The sequence below is a fragment of the Nothobranchius furzeri genome, chromosome 4 (assembly GCF_043380555.1).
Source record: "Nothobranchius furzeri strain GRZ-AD chromosome 4, NfurGRZ-RIMD1, whole genome shotgun sequence".
Taxonomy (NCBI): domain Eukaryota; kingdom Metazoa; phylum Chordata; class Actinopteri; order Cyprinodontiformes; family Nothobranchiidae; genus Nothobranchius; species Nothobranchius furzeri.
In genome coordinates, this window is record NC_091744.1 from 76,432,988 (window position 1) to 76,455,232 (window position 22,245).

General features: G+C 39.0%; 1 protein-coding gene across 8 annotated transcripts in view; it reads left to right on the forward strand.

Annotated features, from left to right (window-relative positions):
• Positions 1-22,245, forward strand: part of brsk2a (BR serine/threonine kinase 2a) — a 229,253-nt gene that overhangs the window by 151,400 nt on the left and 55,608 nt on the right. For all 8 annotated transcript variants that reach the window (XM_054733232.2, XM_054733234.2, XM_070550435.1 and 5 more), the window contains exons 3-4: positions 12,139-12,224; positions 15,461-15,601. In XM_054733232.2, coding sequence (XP_054589207.2) covers positions 12,139-12,224; positions 15,461-15,601 — 227 coding nt within the window. The remainder of the gene's footprint in view (positions 1-12,138; positions 12,225-15,460; positions 15,602-22,245) is intronic.

Below are 22,245 nucleotides of genomic sequence, written 5' to 3' on the forward strand. Positions count from 1 at the left end.
GTTGAAACTAAAACGGATTCTGGCCCTCCAGGTCCGGAATTGAATAACCTTGATCTATGGTCTTGAGCTGAAAAACAAGATTGCAAATATATGGTCAGCTTTAGGATCTCAGACATCCAGAAGGGGGTTTAGATTAGAGCCCTTGTGTCTACATTGAGATGGGCCAGCTGAAACAGTTGATGCATGTGGTTTGGATGTCCCCTGGTCGTCTCCTATTGGATGTGTTTATGGTACGGCCTTTGGGAGGACACAGTGGATAAACTTTCTCTATGCTGGCCTGAGAAGTTTGAACTTCCACGCAGCTCCTTCTTTAGCCTGGTAAGCCATCCTATGCAAGTGAATATATTATCTGGCCATTATGGATATCAGTCGAGGGGCGGGATCTATGGTTGTATTTTGAACCGTCTCTGCATGCTATTGGCCAACTAACAATGTGATGTACTCACAGCTATAGATGTTAGTCGGCGAGGTAGTTGTCGAAGAAGACACAAATACATCCTTTTTCTAAATAAACTCAAGTACTTCCATCTGCTCAAAGACAAGCCCACACCTAAATAGTCCAAAGTGCCAAAGCCATTTTAAATTAGTGGTCCCCATCTTAGTTTTGCTCAGTCACAGTAACATCCCGCCCACCAAATGGATAGAACACTACGACTGGACCACTGCAGGTGTCAGTCAGTGGGGAAGTACGCCAGATAAACTGTCAAAGAAGATGCAAATGCATCCTTTTTTTCTAATAAAGGACTTAAGTTAGCTTAAAAGGATACTTGGCTTGTGTGTTTTTTTAGTGACAAGTGATCGATCACATTTGTTTTTACTGGTACATTTGTTGCCCTAATTTAAATCTAATCTACAATAAAAGTTTTATTTTCTGAAGACATTTTGCTTCTGATTTGAGGAAACGTATGAAGGCATTTGTAGCTTTTAAACTGTATTGGGTGCTCTGTTTATGTTAGCTAACACTATTCAGGAGTCAAATGCTTCAGACTGGGAATTCGACAAAATGTCTTTAGAGAAAAAAAGAAAGTTTTCTGGTTGCTTTTGTTTAAACCTAGGAATTCTGTTCTCTGGATGACTGAAAGCCTTTACCAGCACACAGCCTAGTACATGAGCATCCCAGTGGGCCTTTGGTGGTAATGAAGGAAATTCTCATTCTTCATTTCTTTTACTTGTTGACAACACACACACACACACACACACACACACACACACACTACAAACCATCACTGCACCTGGCATTTGATATGAACTGCTAAATCGGTAGCCCCTGAAGCTTTCGGTTAATTTGAGGAGCCCTACCTATTGACCAGTTATCTATCCAGAATTGAATCAGTTGTTGGTCTAAAACCTATCTGTCAATACAACAAGTCTTGTATTCATATGTTAAGTTAATTATATTGAAGTCAGTCATCGTTAGCTCATTTCCACTGTTTGCGGTTCCGGGTGCTCCTGATTATTCATTCTCTACTCTGCGTCATCTTTAAGGGGTCTTGGAATTGCATTTGCTTATGCAGCTCAAGTGTTGGATTTCATTTATGTTTGTGCTGAAGGGCAAGTGATCTTGCACACACACTGGATAATATCCACATTTACTGTTATTTATATGAAGCTATAATAAATTTAGGCTTCATATATACAGTTTTACATACAGTTACTGCAAAATAAAAAGGAGACCCTTTTGCAAGAGACCACAACGCATTGCATGAATTCACTGTCAAAATTTTTTATGGGTGAAGTAGGTTTTCACTTGTGTGGCTGATGCAGTTTAGGTGACCTTAAAATGCATTATTTTTAATCCATCTTTGCATCTCTGTTAATTCTCATATTATATGCATATCAAATTTTGCAACAAAGACCAAAGGAATGCTGAACAATAATTCAAAAACGTCACTGAGATCACTTTCCCAGCAAATTAGTCTTGCAAGAGGAACAAGCATGGCCACTCACATAAGCAAATGGATTTTGTAGCATGTTTACTTTACAGCGTGCCTCGCTTCATGAAGTTAAAGGTTCATTATTCACCTATTTCCCCTCACTGTGTGTAAGACTGCAGTCATTGAAGTCAATAAGGACCAAGGTTATCCAGAGACATGTCTGTTAAAGCGAAATGATGAGGCTTGCCATGAGTTTAGGTGTCATTCTGATGGATCTGTCAACAGAAGAGAAACGCATCACGGCCCTGATTAGAGAGATGGAATGAGTGAAACCGAGTAAATGAGGGATGGGAGAAAAGATGGGGGGGGGGGGGGGGTCTTGGGTGGGTTACAGTAATGAGAGCCATTTCAAAGAATGGGAGATGGATAAAGGATAAGGATTAGTTAGGCAGCAGAGACTATGTTCTGATTGATTTACATGTCTCTGGCATTGATCAGACTCCCGCGTGTAGGGACTTTACCTTCTCTGTCCAAAGGATGACTGATAAAGTGATTATCAAAAAACCCTGCTGTGCCGACTGACTGACACACACACACACACACACACACACACACACACACACACACACACGAGTTGTGTTTTGTGAGAGGTCCCAAAGGTGCAAGGAAAAGCAATGAGCAGAGAAAGATGAAAGTAAGTGGGAGATTCTTATTTTTTCTTCAGTTTAGCAACTTTGGCTGGAATAGAATCATACAGATACGGTTTTATTTTGAATTTGCTTCGCCCTCGGTGGGGCCATCTCAGTTGAGAGAGATAACAAAGTTACCTGCATTCACTCTTCACCTCAACAAATATTGTCTAATCCATTACCAAACGCAAGCAACTCCCTAACCAAATTTGGATAAGCAGCTTCTCCCAGAAACACATTAACGTCATCTCAGAGATTGAAATTGAGTTATACAGCACAGATAGGAGCTGGGAATCTATTTTTGTATTATTTTGTGTCCGTTTTTCTTTTCCAAACAGCTGTAAGAACCATTTGTTTTCCTCTAAAATGATTTCTCACGTTTACATTTAGAACACACTGTGGTTTTTGGCTCACTACTGTTGAAAAGCACGTGTACGCACACCTCCACACATCCACGTACACGCCAGTGTTCCTCCCCTTTGGAACTGGCAGAAACACAAATCACTATTGGCTCACTGACCGACATATGGATGGATGGAGGTGGCTCATGGCTCACTGTGATCAATGGCTTGTTTGTGTGTGCGTGTAGGATTCATGCCCTAATGTGCCCACGTCAAAAGTATGAATGGATGGCAAGCTGACAGATTTAGTCTATTATCTAGTGGTCACGGTGAGCTGTCTCCTCCTCTTCTGGTCATTTATACACTGTAAACCCTAATTTATAAGAAAGTAAAAGAAAGCCAAATTTAAAACACAAATGAAATAAAACACCTAGAAAAAAAGCATTACTTATTAGATAAGTATACTTAAATATGACCCAATTTTTTTTGAGGAGGACAATTTGCCAATGGGTTAAGCAAAAGATGCTTGGCTAGAATTCTTAAAATTAGATTAACATTTGAGGAGTTTTCCATTTTAATCTATTCTTACTAATTTAATGTCATTTTTCTGAACAAGATATGTTGAGACAAAAGCTAAAATATCTAAAAATTAGGTTTTTTAAAACGTTCTCCGAAATCGCTTTTGCAGTGTAATTGGACCCTCTTGGTGAGTCATACTAAATACAGCCAGAAGAGAATAAAACAGATGAATACATCTTAATTTCTTTTTTTCCCCCTCCAACATTTATTTCAACAAGTAAATTGTTTGAAAACACGCTTTCAATTACAAATATAATCTGGCTGAGAAGCCTCAGAAGGCTAGCCTGGCAAGCCAGACTAAATAAATGTATTATGGTCTAGTTCACTAGGCTATCAGAAGGCAGTACAAAACAACATAAATAGCCTACGTGGAAAACATATGAAATAACATATAAGAACAAATCAAATCACAATAAATGTGCAAGCATTAGAAGAACTAGATATGTACCTGGAAAATGTTTGCACATATACAAATACATGCAAGAAAAACCATTACAACGTAACGCAGAGTGAGTGTGTGTATGAATGTACAAGTTTGATGTGGGTGATCAACAAGAGCAGCAGGCAGCTATAATATAATGCTAATAGTGAGCAAAAGTCTGCATTTTTATTATTGATCTCTCAAAAATCCTTCTGAGACCTTTTTATTATTTTTTTTTAGCGAGTTAAGAGTTTTGGAAGGGTTTGGTATGGAACTAGGATTGGGACAGTATTACATGTAACGTGTACCAAGCTTTGTAACCTGTAACATGTTTAGTAACTGTAACTTTCATTTTGTAACTTGTAATTCTCGTTTCGTAACACGTAACATTTGGTACGTAACATGAAACTTTCATTTTGTAACTTGCAGAAAACAATAAATGTTCAAGTTTCAAATCACAACTCTCAAAACACACATCTCAGTCTACAGTTACAAAACTTAAGTCTTTGTCCCAATTCTAGCTTCCTTCCCAAAGAACCAATGACAGACTTTGTCTGACCAGCCAATCAAGAGTCTTGGATTCCTGTCGAAGACCATTCCTGTTGGAAGCAAGCTAGAATTGGGACACAATGGTTTGTAACTGTAGGCTGAGATTTGTGTTTTGAAAGTTGTGATTTTAAACTTGTACATAGATTTTTTTTACAAGTTACGAAATAACGGTTTCATGTTACGTACCAAAGTTACATGTTACAAAATGAGAATTACATGCTACAAAACCAAAGTTATGTGTTACAAAATGAGAATTACATGCTACAAAACCAAAGTTACGTGTTACAAAATGAGAATTTCATGCTACAAAAGTCACACTTACAAAACTTAGTACAAGTTGCATGTAATTTTGTCCCAATCCTAGCTCCATAGTTTGGCACCCAAATAGAACACAATCAAGGCAAATGGCAAAGAAACAGGGATATAGTTAAGACACTGTGTCTAGTCACATGACATAAGCAGATTGTAATTATTTTAAATGCCACATATAAGCCAGCCATACATAAAGTCATGTTGTAAGATAATTGTAGTTTATTTAATAATTCATTTGTCTCACAATTTTGTGTCTTCAAAGTCCCAAAGAGCCACACTGAAGAGGCTTTCTGGCTTTAACCCTAACCTTTAGAATTTAAACCATAAAATGTTGAGTTTTTTAATTAGTCTTTGGAAAAACACAACACTTGGATAGACCCTAAAGTTGCATTGCCATCCAGATAAAGTGACTCCATTCTCATTGTAGTAGTGTTCTGTTCTTAATGTTCGTAGATTGCCTCCTCATCTATTACAAAGTCATGTTGGAGCATGACACTGTAAAAAGGTTGTCCTTTCCTCTTCTTGTGTTAATTAACTACACTAGAGGCTGCAGCACTTTGGGGGTTGTGGGGTAAGTTGATAAAGCTGGCGCTGCCCTTTGCCCCTCCTCTTCTGTTCACTTTGCCCTTCTTCAGTGATTGAAATTGCATGTGTTATGCTTCATCCCTCTCAGACCAACTGATTCTCCTTCTGTCTATCTTTTGTTTCTCCTGTCCATCCAGACATTCTTGTGTGCGCTGTTGGCAAAGCCACCCGTGTTTTTATCTGACACACACATGGATGCCCTGTTGACTTTGATCCTCAGATCTAGGCATCAAGGGACCTTTCAGGCGCATGCCTGGGGGAGGTGACAGAAATATCTGTGTTTTCCTTCTGTGTGCATGAGAGCAAAAGAGGGAAAGGAGGGTGATATAGTGCAATAAGTGGTGAGTGAGAGATGACAGAGTCTGTGATCCACTATGTTCCCCTTTGAGAATTTGGTCTGATTTCTCTGCACAGTTGCTTTGTGACATGCGTGACATCAATCTAATCTCTTTGGGTCTTTGTTGTTGTCTGGCTGTCTTTAATCTTCTCTCCTCTATTGCTAACCATCGTGATGTCAGCAGTCATTTCTTTGTGCATCCATTCAATCAATCAGGTCCAGGGCTGTAATTTTAAAAATATCAATAAGCAGCTGATGGACCTACGCTAAACTTGGATTCATTGCCTGAATTCGGAGTTGCATCAGCTCTTGCCTCATTTGTCTGGAAAACCAAACACTTTTTAACGATTGTCCCCCACATTATAGTGCACCCATCCTCGATACAAATGATTTTTAAAGTTATAGCTAAGATCTTTAGAAGTGTTTTTTATTTTATTTTTATTTTTATTTATTTATTTATATATATATATATATATATATTTTTTTTTTTTTTGTGTTAAGGTTATGTCCAACCTTTTGGAGATGGCCCTTTAAACAACTTCTGTTAAAAAATATATATATATATATAAATATATATATATATATATATATATATAAATATATATATATATATATATATAAATATATATATATATATATATATATATATATATATATATATATATATATATATATATATATATATATATATATATATATTTTAACAGAAGTAGTTTAAAGGGCCATCTCCAAAAGGTTGGACATAACCTTAACACAAAAAAAATATATATATATATATATATATATATATTTTTTTTTTTTTTTTTTTGTGTTAAGGTTATGTCCAACCTTTTGGAGATGGCCCTTTAAACAACTTCTGTTTAAAAAAAAAAAATATATATATATATATATATATATATATATATATATATATATATATATATATATATATATATATATATATATATATATATATATATATAAACAAAGCAAAATGACGATTAATCATCTTAAAACAAACTATAATCAAAATATATTAGGGTGGATCATACAAATGTTTTTCAAACCTTTACATGCATTTTTCAAATCTTTACATGCATGGGCACTCTGGTAGAATCATTTTAGAGTCACAAACTTAAGTCAGAGCAAATAACCTTTGGTCCATCCAAAGACCAGACGTCCAAACAGAAGCTAAGTGGTGCTGTTTATGCAGTCCAATGCAGCAAGGCATGTTCAGACCTTCACATACGGGAAACTAAACAACTACTTAAGCACATGGCATGGCACAGGAGATCCTCTTCAGGTCAAGACTCTGCAGTCCACCTACTCCTGAAGGTGACAAAGTGCACATTCTGGACAGAGAAGATGGGTGGTTTGAGAGAAGTAAAGGAAGCCATCTATGTCAAATGGGAAAGACCAACATTAAAGAGAGGAGGTCTCCGGTTTCAATTTTCCAGCACCTACAATGCAGCTTTACACCTAACTGCAAAACAGCTTCAGTCTAGGTCATACCCTCCTGAATCTAATCAAAACAGCCATCCCCACACAATAGAGCCTAATGACTCCAATGATTCCTCAGGGGGTAGGGAGGAGGCGTAGTTTCAGCTTGTTAAGCAACAATAAGCTTGAATCTTACATTATTTAGTCAGAAATGACAAAGCTCCTCGAATGAGAAGTGAAACGTCTTCAAGAAACCAAAGAAGTTAATTTGCCTTTATTCTAACCACCTTTGGATTGCCACAACCTGGATGACTGGGAACCTTCACCAGCAAATAGTAGAATAATATGTGAATATCCATGTGATGAGGACACTGTAAAAGTTCATTTTATAGCATTTGCATCAACTGCTATGATGTTTTTGAGATTCGTGTAGTTTTGCTATGGTTTCTTATTTTTCTAATGAATTAATTCAAAGAGCTACATGTAACAGATGAGATAGCATTTTTAAGTATGTAGAGGATTAAGTATGGCTGGAGCAAACTGATCCTCAGTACGTTATCCTTTACATTCGATGTCCCATGGGCTGTCGGAGCACCTGATGTCCTCTGGATGATGTGAGATGTGCTCTTCTATTACTAAAGTTTTAAGTATGTTTGTGCCTAGTAATTTGTCAGATGGCAGTTTTTGTTTATTTTGAAGGGATATAATAACAAAATCATATTTAAATTGGAAAACAATTAGGTTGGTGCTTCAGATTGTCACCAAATAGGAGATGAGTTTAAAATCTATTGAACGGAGAAGTAGAATGTTAATCTGGCCACCTGTTCTTCTGTGTGTGTGTGTGTGTGTGTGTGTGTGTGTGTGTGTGTGTGTGTGTGTGTGTGTGTGTGTGTGTGTGTGTGTGTGTGTGTGTGTGTGTGTGTGTGTGTGTGTGTGTGTGTGTGTGTGTGTGTGTGTGTGTGTGTGTGTGTGTGTGTGTGTGTGTGTGTGTGTGTGTGTGTCTAAGACAAGTGTTCAGGTGCCTGCTAATAAAGGCTTAATGAAGTGCGTTGGAGATGTGGAAGCTGGATGGAGTCGTCTCCGCTCACAGATGTGAAGCTTAATGAGGAAGAGTGCTCTGTGTTCAGGCGACAGGCCAAAGCACAATAAGGCCAACTGGACTTTCTAAGTTCTGCAGAAGACGAGTGTGTGTGTTGTAGGATGTGATTCATAAAGCAGTTAGCTGCTCACCTTTGGGTATAATGCAAGTTTTTTATTACCATAACACATACAATGTCTTTGCAAGTGAGTTATAAATATATTTTAAATGAATAAAATCTGCTTTTAATTAAGCTGTTCTGCTTATTACCAGAAGGGGCACAGCCTGATTTACAGGTTTACAATGGGGTGTTAATCAACAGCTAATCTTGCAATAAGAAGGCTGTTTTAGAGTTAAGTCTTCTCACTAAGCCTCATTTTTCTTATTTTAATTAACAACATGGAGGAAAGAGGAGTAAGCCAGCTGCAGGCTCTGAGGCGTTTCGACAGCGCATCATCCCTCGCTGAGACCTGGTTAGCATTAGTCTCTTTGCAGGGAGCCCCTCTCAGAGCCACCACGGGCTCCTTCTTAAAAACACACCTCAGCCCAAGGTGACAAAGTGGCATGTTTTAGCGCTGCAGATAAAACTCATTAGTTTGTGAATTAGCCTCGATTAGCCCAACTATTCCCCCTCGGTACACTGCGCCGGTGCTAATTCTACTTTTATAACTGTCTTATTTTAGAGACCCCATGTTCTCAGTTTTATTCACCTGTTTTTTTCTTCTTTGCACTTCTTTAGGTTTTTACTTTAACAGCAGTTGCACAGTGATGCTCTCTCAGTGCAAAGACTAATTATATCAGCTCAGCATGAGGAGGAGGTCAAACTAATGCAACTTGAATAAAGTGCACAAATGATAACTAAATAAATGCTAAATCTGTAATAAGTGAGTGACAATTAGACAGGGAAGTTACAGGTATTGCACTACTTGATGGAAATTTTCCACTGTGTTATCTGGTGGTTCTTGAAGTGTGAATGATGGAAAGCTGCTATCAATGTTTAAAATTGAGTTAGGGACATTTTTGTTTGCTAAAATTGATTAGCTAAGACAACCATTTTTAATGGTAACTAAATGCTTCTGTAATTGTTACCTTTTGGATAGTTTTCTAAAAATCCATCCAGTGGTTTGAGATATTTTGCCAATAAATGCGTGCAAACATTAAGACTTGGGCAAAAACATGGAGGAATGGCCAAACATCTGAGTTCATCATTTAATAAACCCAAGCTTTGTTTGTTCTTTTGTAAAGATTTATATGATAAATCAGTCTGAAGGCAGGTGACTTCCTCACAGTAGCTGGTAAATACAGAATATGCTAGAAATGCCAATGACTTAAAGTGGCAGTGTGTAGTTTCCTGGCGATAGGGGGCAGTACATACGTATCAGGGTAGTTTTACACCATATCCCCTTGACTGTCGCTAGTTTAAAACAACCGTACGGTAAATGTTGTTACCTGTGGTGCAGAAAGCGTGAGACCTCGGGGTGACTCCTCAGACATGGATGGTCCTACAGTTAATTCTGTTGAGAGAATCCAATGCTGATTGTAGTTTTATGGCTCGGTTGTTTCCAGATCCGCTCAGGGTCCTCCGCCTGCCGATGACGTCATCTTCAGTCAACTGTTCATGCTTTTGTAACGTCCCGTCTGGACTATGCCAATTCTCTTTTATATGGTATTCCCTCCTCTTCAGTGGTACGCTCCAACTGGTACAGAATGCTGCCACAAGGTTTCTTACGGGCATAGACCGACGGCAGCATATCAGCCCTGTTTTGGCAAATTTACACTGGCTTCCAGTTCGGTTTCGTGTTAAGTTCAAAATTCTCCTGTTGGTTTACAAATCTATTAATGAAATGGCCCCCTCCTATTTGGCACATCTTTGGAGTCCCCATATTCCAGCGCGGACTCTGAGGTCCTTGGACCAGCACCTTCTGCTTGTCCCTCCTGCCCGCTATATGGCCCGTGGCGAACGGGCTTTTTCAGTTTGTCCACCTAAACTTTGGAACCAACTCCCCCTGACAATCTGACTTGCCCCCTCCCTTCCCGCTTTTAAAGTACGTTTGAAGACATATTTCTTTTCCCTGGCCTTCCTGGCTGAGAATGTTTAACCCTTGTGCTTTCATGTTTTTTATTTATGTTTTTTACTAGTTTTTATTTGTTTTATCTATTTTGGAGATTTATTGTCTTGTACAGCACTTTAGTTGGCATTGTCGCCTTTTACATGTGCTTTATAAATAAAGGTTGATGATGATGATGATGATGATCATACTACAGCAAGTAAAAGGCTCGTTATATATTTATATTGAAACTAATCTGTATAAAATATAACGTTATATCCCGTGTCACGTGACGTTATGTGACCGCCGTGGAAGCCGCAGTCACGTGATGCAAGTCTGTTCCATTTAACCGTTTTCTTTGACCAAGAAAGGACAGTGTCCTCGTAAGCAAGGCGCCTGGCCTCGCAAGACATTGCCTCGCAAGGCCAGGCGCCTTGACATGTTGAAACACCCAATGCTTGCTTGAAATGATATAGGTACTGCCCCCTTTCGCCAGGGAAAATACACACTGTCACTTTAAAGGACACAAAGCTCCTTTTTTAAAATGTTTGTGCATACCCAAGTGGTTGTATTTGTGGTGTCTTTGCAGAATCATCATCATCACCAAAGTTATTTATACAGCACTTTCCATCAACCAGGAGATGCCCCAAAGTGCTGCACACACAAAAAGAAAAAAAATTAAGTGTATTCAGGGAGTTTAACACAAACACTAAACCATAGGTTTTTAAACCACAGATTAAAATGCATTTAAACAATGTTTCTCAGATTGTGTAGATACATTTAAATTCAGAATTTGATTAGCTTCATCAAGGCTTGCAGGTTGCACACGGACGCTCTTATGTTTTTATCAGACATATGTTGCTTTAAAAAAAAGTGAGAATAAGCATGTCGTTGGTTGTCATGAAGGATGCGTTGGATTACAACAGCAACCCGCACTGACTGACGCCTCCAATGACAGAAGCTTTTCTGAAATAACAATATTGTAGCTGTATGAGTAAAGAAGCTGATTCAGCGCCCAGTTAGGCAAACAGCTTTGTAGGAGTTTAACAGGAACACAGCTGACAGATGAGAGTTTGACTCCAGTTCACATGACTTTTCATGAAACACAGCCACAGTGAGTGTGACATAAAAGCAACTTGAAGGCTGTCACACGGTGCAGTGAAATTCACTTTGACGGGATGGAGTCGAGTCAGAAAAGCCTCTAAACTCACGCGGGTCTTTGATCTTCATCATAGTCAGGAAAAGTTAAACATCGAGGGTGGACAAGACGTGTGGAGGAGAAGGCTGAGCAGATAACAGCGAGGGGAGCAGGGTACTCGGGATTTTCCGGTGACTTCTGTCAGACGGGGGGTTGTGCTGATGTCCTGCGTCAGCTCTACACGCTGACGACGGCATCTGGAGATGCTGACAGAAGTCTGAACTGATCAGCTTGATTATGGTCAAAAATAGTAGTCACTGGTCTGAAAGTGCACGGGAAAATGTTTGTCAGCTGCTCGGTAAGCATGAAGACATGAACACTGAAACCCTTGGGTTTAAATTCCTGATTTTTGTGTTTGTCTCTACATAAAAATGCTTCTGTGGGTGAAAAAGGAGAATTTAATGTAGATCTGTGGGAATTTGGATTCCTTTTCTGGTACAGACTGTACCGTGTGTGTGAAAATTTCTTTTTCATGACAGGTAATTGTTACATATTGCAAAAAAATAAGTGTTTTCATCCATTATAGAAAGTGCTAATTTAATTGATTTACTGTATTTATGACCCTAACATGAAGTAACCTTAAGAAAATCTGTTGACAGGCAATCAAAAAAGCATGCTAGCCGTTTTATTACTATAACCGTTCTGATTTTGTGATAATTACATTTTTTCTCTCCCTCTCTCCTTCTCTATCCTTTTGTTTTCTTCCAGGTGGAGCGAGAAATAGCTATTCTGAAGCTCATAGAACACCCACACGTTTTAAAGCTGCACGACGTCTACGAAAATAAAAAATACTTGTAAGTACTGGCAGCTGATTATGCTGTAGTGTTGGAAGGTTTGGCTTTAAATGAGCTTGCTGTGTTTATTTATTTTTTTAGTATTTTAAATGCATCAGATCATTTTGAGTCCAGGGCACTGATCACCTCAGATGGGGTGGATGCTCCATCAGGACTGGCATCGAGCATTTATCTGGCTACATGCGCTATGGGACTGCTAATAGCGAAAGGACGTCCCTGTGATATAAATGCCATGACATGCTTATCAGCAGAAACACCGTTACATCAGCCATGGGGATTCTGCAGCAGAAGCAGCTGTGTTTACACACAGATGCTAAATCTATTAACTAACTTTAACAGTTGCTGAGTGACAGCCCCATCCGTCGTTTAGTAGACCTCTTGATCTACGGAGAATCGGTTGTCGGCTAAATTCGTTAAATTCTCATCTGGAGCTAAAGGTCCAAACTGAGACTGGGCATGTCATCCTTTTTAAGATGGTAGGAAAAGCAGAATATTGGAATTCGTTCAGTAATTGGATTATTAAAATCGTATTTTGCGCCCATTACTTCATCACTTTTGACAGGCGGTCACCAGCTTCGTCACAGAAGACAAATCTCTTTACATTAGCATGATTCAAGAGACTGGAACGCACCCAGATCAGTAATGTGGTTTTTACTCTTCATACGGTTCATACTTTAACTTTGATATCTCAAATTGTAGGACAATAATGGACTTAGTATCAGCATGTTTGGATGTAGCCGTCACCGCTCTGGAAAGATTTATCTCTTTGCTGGTAGAGATCCCACCACAGGCTGGTTAAACTAATGTTCTGTGTATGTACAAGAGATGGAGGCTATGTGATATGTAGCCCGCCAATAATTTATTTATAAGGAATGAACGCTCATAATGTGATATGAATTATGCCTTTGAAATTTACTAATGACCACAGGATGTTGCTGTGAAATACCATCATTTATATCAGTACTTGTGATTTACATGAGTGTGACTACCAGATAAACCCAGAGTTTTGCTGCTGTAGGTCTCTAATAATAAAAAGTGGGGAAAACAATGCTAGGATTTATCCTATTTAGCTGTTCTCTAACATGTTTGAAAGTTATAGCCACAAATGTACTGGCCTGGCCTGCCAGACTCCTCCTCTGTTTAATTCTGCACAGAGAAAGGGTCTGGGAACTTAACAACCCCACTCCCTGAGAATTCTAACAGAGCCAATCAGCGCTGAGTAGCGTACGTCACACACAATAACGCCGAGTATGGCGAACATGGCGACTGAAGCGAAGTTCGCTGCGGCTCCTTCCTCTGTTCTAAAGGACTTGGACACGTATTTAAAACAACAACAAGTAGAATCACTAAAGCCTTTCTTGTAAAGAAAGATGTTTGCCCTGTCATCAGACGCCATTTTTGACTACAGCAAAAAAACTACAGCGTTGCGGACGTCACACACAGCGACGCTGAGTTTTTCATAAACAACAAAGAGAGTGGCGGAGTTCGCTGCGGCTCTGTCCTCTGTTCTAAATGACTTGAAAGTCTTTAAAACCACAACAAGAAGTGCTAAAAACATGTCTTCCAAAAAAAAAGATGTTTGCGCCGTTGCCAGACGCCTTTTTTTTTTTTACTACAGCTAGAAAAGTACAGCGTTGCGCGGTACAGTCAGCATTTCTGTCTGGTTTCTGATTGGTTATTTTTGAGCTGCCTAGTCCCGCCCCCATGTGCCTCTCTGCCTACCAGACTCTTTCTCTGTGCAGAATTAAACAGAGGACGAGTCTGGCAGGCCAGGCTGACAAATGGAAGATGATAGAAACAAATCTCTGGTAATTAACAAAAAAGGTTGCTAATAGCTTCTGGCTGTAACATTTAGTGCGAGTTTATATAGGGAGGAACAATTACAGGAAATGCAAAATCAGTTGAAAAGAATCGGTTTAAAGTTGGAGACAGTTTCAGACATATTAATGTTGCTTTGCTTGAAGCTTTAGTGGTTTGAGGCTTAGTAATGTCATCGGGAGAGGGAGAATGTTAAGTGGTTAGCAGCAGTGTGCTAGCCAATGGCCAGCAGAACACCATTGTAGCTTCTTTTGGGAAGAAAAAGACAGAGAGAAAAAAAGTTAACAGCTGAAGGTATATCTGTACCGTTTCTAAAGACTTTTAAAATAATGAGTAAAGCCCAATCTAAGATCCATCCCAGACACTTCCTGCTCCTCAAATCTACTCCAGACAGAAGTTAATTGTGGATTGGAAGCTGCTCAGATGATCCTACATTGAAGTTAAAAAATGATCCTGCACAACCATAATAAAGGACTTTTGCCATTGTCTTTCAAGAAAAACTACCTGTTAAATGTTCACTTCTTTGTAAACGCTTTCATCACAGAAACGCCTACATACAAGCTGTCAACTGCAATGCTACCGATAAGAGAGGTGCCCATTTTCATTTGAGGATTCAGACCAGTCATAAATAAACAGATCTTCATCAAATTAAATGTTTATGCACTAGAAACATTCCAGGAACTACAATTCAAAACCAGTTTTACACAAAATCCTGTTAAATCAGCCCTCAGCTCGTTTCTCCACATTATGTTTGCAGTCGCCCTGGCTTGGTTCGTAGTAGTTACCGGTGATTTACTGCAACTACTTTCTTTTTGCAGATATCTACTTTGTGACTACGGTGGTTCGTAACTCCACGCGTTAATTTGTAAAGCTTAACTGTGGATTCACGTTTCCAGAAAGAGTAGGAGGGAAAGGTGTTTTACAACCTCCCTGGATTTCAATTTGTCCTTGTTAGGGGTGAAGTCGTTTTGGTGGAGGAAATATGAGCAGAGTAGAGGCAGGGCCATGCTGGATTTCACCCCACAGATATGGCTTTGTTCTTGGGTCAGTGGAGATTTATTTTCCCCTCGTCCCCACGGAGCCCCGGAGCATGGCCAAACTAAACACTCAGGATGACATACTAGCCCTCCAAAAAGACCGGCCACACAAACTCAAAGACTACCTGAGAAGCTGTGTGAAAAGGGATGACAGTGATATGTTTTTTACTTTTAGTTGGACACCTTTAAAAAAAGTTATTGCACAAGTTGCTGTTTGGCAGGAAATCAGTGTTTCACCTTAAAAGACTTCACTCTGATCACTGAGATGGTCTTGCATATATAAAAGTTAAAAAAGGAACATTAATAGTTATCGACATGTATGAAATATGTTTAAAAACCTTGAGTGCCTTGAACTTTGTTTGTTTCCAAATGTATCTCCAGGTACCTTGTCCTAGAGCACGTGTCTGGGGGTGAACTGTTTGACTACTTGGTGAAGAAAGGAAGGTTAACACCTAAAGAGGCTCGGAAATTTTTCAGACAAATCATGTCTGCCCTGGATTTTTGCCACAGTCATTCCATATGGTAAGTAGTTGACTCTGTGTAAAATAAAAAGACAAATTATGTGGATTTAGTGAAGATCTTCAAACGTACAAAATTATCATATGCATTTTTCTTTACCAAAAAAAAAATTGCAGGTATTTGTTCATATAACGAGGACACAAAAAACATTGAAGTTCATTAATTATTTTAATTGAATTTAGCAAAATTACAACAGTAAATGTGATAATCAATGAGAAGATTTGTAATGAGTTTTAACAACAGTATAAACTAGAATTCATTTGATGCCTGTTGGGTCGTATAAGGCCCATTTGTCGCCTCTAATCCATAAAAATCTCACATTTGAAGCAAAAAACAACCAATAAATAATCTTACGCAGGGGGCAGAACATAGTTAATTTAGTTATCACGCACCGTTGAATACATAATGAGCTCTCCCTGAAAGTATATAGATTATTTCTATTGTATTGGGATGTTTATTATGTGAAGTGCCTTGAGACGACGCTTGCCGTGATTTGGCGCTATATAAATAAACATGAATAGAATTGAATAGATTATTTCTCGAAAGAAATGCATATCTGTAGATTTGTTCAGACGTTCAGATCGTGCGTTAGCTTTACAGACCGGATTTGATCCTGAAAACAAAAAGCTTGGAACACAAAACATACGTGCATGTTTAAACATTTTCATTCATCCTGTAAGAGACTCAACATTTCTCTTCATAAAGCTGGCAAAACTATCAGGATTAGTGAGAAATGATGCTTGATCATTTGATCCCACTGCAGATGATACTGTGTTTTTCCATCACATAGCACTTTTTGTTGGAGGCGCTCTAATCTGACACACTGTGTTCTGCCTCAGGGGGTAATTTAAATGTTTACCAGCTCATAGACCGCAGGCAATCATATATACTTCAAAAGTCAAACAAGTCAGCGGGGACTGAATTAGAGCACTGTTTGGTGTGTTTATTTTGTGTTTGTGTGTGTTTCGTGCATGTGTATTTGTGATCCAAGCTTCGGTAGACGTTGTTTCCCTCTCCAGAGATTGTGTGCATGGAAAACTGCTTAAAACTCTCTTAACTTGTAAAGCAAACACATACATGCATGCACACTGCACAAAAAGGACTTAGGTAAGAGACCAAAGTATGTGTCTAATTGCCGCACGTGATTCTGGTTAGTTTGATGCATAGATTACTGTCAAGGAAAATAAATGTTCTGTAAGTCCTCTAAACCCTTTAAAATATGCAGTTACCTAAAGCAGCAATCTAGAGTTTTTCCCCATTTAGGAATTATGCACGAGTCTTTAGAAAGCTGTAAAAGTGGTATTCTTACCCGGTTCTGTGATACAATGAAGGTCATGTGTCAGTTTTTCTTTTTTCTCGGCCCCCCTCATGTAGAGCACCACTCAACCTTAGCCGTTAGCGTTATTAGACATGCGCTTACGTGCAGATGTCAGTCACGGAGCATGGACTCTTGTTTGTGAAGTACGTAGACTGATTCAGAGTCTGACATTTTTTATGGATGAGTATATATCTAATTAGCACTGTAAATGTTCATGAAATGTTCTCCTCTCATTTATTATTGAAATGTGTGTGTTCTTTGTTGTAACGATGATTCTCTGCAACAACTTTCATATTGCTTGGAAGCCTGATGAGACACATTTAAGAGGTGTAACTTGTAGGCTGGTGCGTGAAATGTGAGTAGGTCCCCAAAAAATATCAATGACCAGCTTGAATGGACTCTTATTTAGAGTTGCTTGGTGGATTGGATGATTGGGAAAAACCAACAAATTGGTTATTTTTACACTTTATTCATTTTACACTGTCAGGAGCTTCAGTGGTGGGTGGAAGATTCCCACGCAGCCACAACATCGTGGCTCCTCCCCCTCATGCTGGTCACCAGTCTGGTTTAAGCTGCTGTTGCATTCCTCAACCATGTCCAAAAGCATGCAATAACACATTATTGTAATGGTGCACTAAAACATTTTATAAATGAACATTAAGTGGGTCAAATAACAAAAGATAATATAATATTGCTCATTTTAAACGTGTTTGCACATGGCTGGTTACCCTGCATTTAGGTCTATTTTGGTTTTGGGTGACTGATTCCTCCTGTAATTCTAGGAGAAAGGTAAAGCTGTTCCGTCTAAAGGAATGATAACGGGACAAGTCTCTTCTCAGCCTGTGCACATAATGCTCAATAATAACCAAGAATAGCAGATTAAACCAATTAGACGACCACCTTTGGGACTGGCAGTGAGTGTATGCACACACAGATTATAACAGCTCTTTTTGTACTAACAGTCAAGAGCATGTTTATCTCTCCTGTTTTACTTCGGTGCAGTCCTCTGGTCTAAGCTCTTCAAATCCCTTCGCTAACACTCTTAGAAAATGATGCCTTGTAAATGTATCATGAGGAGGGTTATTTGGTGCACCCACTCGTCCTCCTCCCTACTTCAATCAAGAGCAGACAGACAGACAGAAACAACCCTTCTCACCTTCATTCCATCCCAAATAATGAGATCCCAGCACCCCCTGAAAAACAAAAACAAGACGTTCAGCAATCACAACTTCTATTTCTAAACGCTTGCAGTGGGAACCCACATAGATTATTAAAAGTGTGCCTCTTTTTCTGTGACTCACCATGCAGGGTGAGGCACGATGGTGGGAGCGGTGCGGCACATGCTTCCCAACCATTCTTTTATGCTTGCCTCCCATTTTAATCCCTCTCATTGCTTCATGCTTCCGTCCTCCGCCTACGTCCTCTCCACAAAGTTGTCTCATGGGCCAGAAGGATTCAAATCTGTCTATGACTGAAAAAGATGGCAGAAAGAAAGAGATGCAATGACTCAGTGTTTCATTTGCCTGATTTAGGCTGTGAGCTGATTCAGAGACATTGTCTTTTCACACAGAGGGAGAGAAAATGACAAAATACTGACATGGGAAATGATCTGTCCAGATAAAAAAAACATCAAGTTCGGAGGCACAGGAAATTACCTTTAAGAGGCCTTTTTGGTGGAAATGAAGACATGCAGTGCTGCAAACAAGATGCGTACAGATGTCTAATTTAGTAAAAAGTGATGGGTGAATATTTTTAGAAGCACAGCAGTGAAGTTGTTCTGTTATCTCGCAGTCACTCCAGTGCTCTTCTGGCAGCGCGTTTGTTTATTCTGCCTTAGAGGTCTGTTGCTCATCCCATCATCGCCTGTCAAACTCTTCAGGATTAAGACAAAATGCAAGGTTGCACACAATGATTTGGAATAGAAAAACAAACATTTTTTTTTTTCCAAGTCTAGTCCCTATTCCGATTTCACTTTTTAGTCACTGGATTACATGCAGTGATGCATCAGTGACGCAGCGTTCTTCAGAGACGTTGATCAAATCAAACCTGGAAAGATTTCTCTGCCAGCGACCTCAAAGGTCAATCTTTAATTTAAAACAATACTTGTTTTTGTTCCTGTCATTAGTAGTTTTGTATGTTTGGAGTAGAAGCAGATTCACTGCAGAAATCTAAAAATTAAATATAATTTATCCGTTTTTATGGGTTCATGAACAACTGTTATCATTTTTCTTCTGGTAATAATTATCCCTTTATAGGGCACTCGTTGAAGTATTTAGATTTTAAATATTTCAACCCCAAGGTGTTATTGTAGTCTATAATCAAAGTGTATTTCTGTTGTTACAATTTTAAAAATGTTTATTTTCATGCAGAAAATCGGAGAAAAGGAAGTGAACAAATATGGATGACGGCCCTGTTCTGGTAAAAGAAATCCTCAAATAAAAAACACGAACAATATAGATTAATGTAAGACACTTTAGAATAACCTAGCTAATTTTAGAACACTATATCACTGTTCAAAATACAGATTACATCACAATTATTAAATAATATATAATATTTTTATTAAAACAGATAAATGTGGAATATTTTTGAAAAGTTATTGAGCAATAGATATTATTTTTGATCAAATTTAGATTATTATAAAATATTAGAATATTTTATATTTGAGGATCTGCCTTTGTCATCTGCCTCCTGTTCATCATCATCATCATCACTGATGTGGGATTGGTTGGCACAATAACAGTCCTCCTTCATTTTTCATTGAAATCTTAGTTTAAAACTGATAAATATATTCAATATTATAATTGTTGTTATTACTGTTACCATGATTATTACAATTATGTCTAAGAAACAACATATTTTACCTAAAATATTCATAATTTCTTTCACTTGTTCAGGGCGTATGTTCAAATATAGCAGGTTTGATTTTCATGCTAAGATTTCACCAACTTCATTGAGTTTAACATTTACAGCACATATATCCTTAATTAGTGCCTTGTAGCTAGAAGGTCCTGGGTTCGCCTCCCGGCCTGGGATCTTAGGGAGCAGCAGTAGCTCAACAGGTTCAGCGGGTTGTCCAGTAATCGGAAGGTTGCAGGTTCGATCCTGGCTCTGGACAGAGAATTCTGCTGTTATGTCTTTGGGCAAGACACTTAACCCACCTTGCCTGCTGGTGGTGGTCGAAGGGTCCGGTGGCGCCTGTGCTTGGCAGCCTCGCCTCTGTCAGCGCGCCCCAGGGCAGCTGTGGCTACATTGTAGCTCATCACCATCAGTGTATGAATGTGTGTGAATGGATGAATGATACACTGTAGTGTAAAGCGCTTTGGAGTCCTTACTCTGAGAGGCGCTATACAAGTGCGGGTCATTTATCATTTATCTTTCTGCATGGTGTTTGCATGTTCTCCCTGTGCATGCGTGGGCTCTCTCCGGGTACTCTGGCTTCCTCCCACTGTCCAAAAACATGACTGTTAGGTTAATTGGTTTGTCTAAATTGTCCTTAGGCGTGAGTGTGTGTGTGCATGATTGTTTGTCCTGTGTGTCTCTGTGTTGCCCTGAGATGGACTGGCTCTCTGTCCAGGGTGTACCCCACCTGATTGCCCGTTGGCCACTGGAGATAGGCACCAGACCCCACGTGGACAAGCGAGCTCAGAAAATGGATGGATGGATATCCTTATCTAGCACAACTAGTCAAACTTGTGATGTGAGAGTTTCATGAACCTAGCATTGTTAGTTGTAGAGATCTGACCGTAAACACGAGAGTAGACCGAGGAGTTTTCTGGCTCTGCAGACACACCGATATTTGGTGCCTTATAGCCCTGCACTGATTGGTGGAATGGTGCCATGGCGCAAACCGTGGCTAGCTTGATCTCTAATTGTTTGGGTGAAATCCCGTAATTCCAAGAGTTCGTCAAAATGCACATCGACATCATTTATGACGTGAGTGGAAGTGTCTAAATATAGACGCTGGCCCTATAAAGGGTTAATATTCTTATAATTAATATGAGAAACCTTGGTTTAAATAACCTAGTTAATAATTTAAATTTCACCTAGCTATCAGGGCAAAGGTGATTGAGTTGAGTTTGATTAAATCTCTCTGAAAAACCTAAGTACAAGCAAGGAAGCAAGCTGAGTAAAAATAAAGGAAATAACTCATTAATTACTGTAATGATGGGATGCATGGAGAGAACGTAGTGAGAAATTCTCGTGAGTTAACTAAATGAATTGAGTTGTTTTCTGTGCAAAAAGGCATTGAAGCTCCTGTCTTAGGGCCAGAGGTGTGTTGGAGAAGTGGGGGCGGAAAATGGCAGCATTACAAGTCTAACTCATTAATACTCATGACATGCAAACAGCTCACCTCTGATTGGCTAATGGCAACATGACTTTTATGCTGCCTTCGTTAGTTCTTTTTTCCTTGAATAAGAAAAATGCAACTTTTACAGATAACAAAAGGCACGCTTGTGCTACTGTGATATTGAGTTGCTAACGCTAATGCTAGCTTCTACTAGCCAAGACGCACTCTCCTGGCTACTAAATCAACACAGCCTTCCGCGATTGCGAGCCAAGGTAGGTGAGGCCAGGAATGCTAATTTACTCTGATGTAGGAGAAGTCGATTGTTTATTTCCTTTCTGCGGCTAGTGCAAGTGATGTGGTTTGAAGACATTTTTTCACATTTATCATGCATGCGAAACTCGTAATGACCGATGTTATTAAAAAAGCAGTTTTACATGGTTTCTCCATAAATGCAGTCATTAAAAGTAACAAGAAACGATAACTGTTGATCTCCAAATCATAAGTGCATAGAAAAACCTGCAGGTTCCGACATTTATTATACATCAGGAATATTTAAGAACCACAAAATAACCTCCAGATTTGGTGAAGCACCCATTATAATTATCTATTCAATATGTGCCACATGTAGCTATATAAACAAGTAACAGAGGCATTTAAACTCTTCTCTGAATGTATACGTCTGTGTGAATTCATCACTAGACTAAGGTCCTGTTACAAACCACGTCAGAACTTAGGAAACAAGCATGAACAAAGGAGCACGTATTTATTTATTTATTTATTTGACCCGATTTGGTTTATTGTAGAACGATGGAAATTACAGCGGCTGCTGAAAACAGAGGGAGGCTTTTACCCTTGTAGTACCTCTTTACCACGAAGGACCCTTGAACAGACTGTTTGTTCCTTCCCCATCTGCTTTGACGTATTAGATAAAACTCCAAGGCTATTGACATCACCATCAAAAGACTGCAGCGTGAACTAGAAAAAGCTGTAGCCTGGGGACAACTATTTTAAATGCTATCTAAGTTTTATTTCTATTAT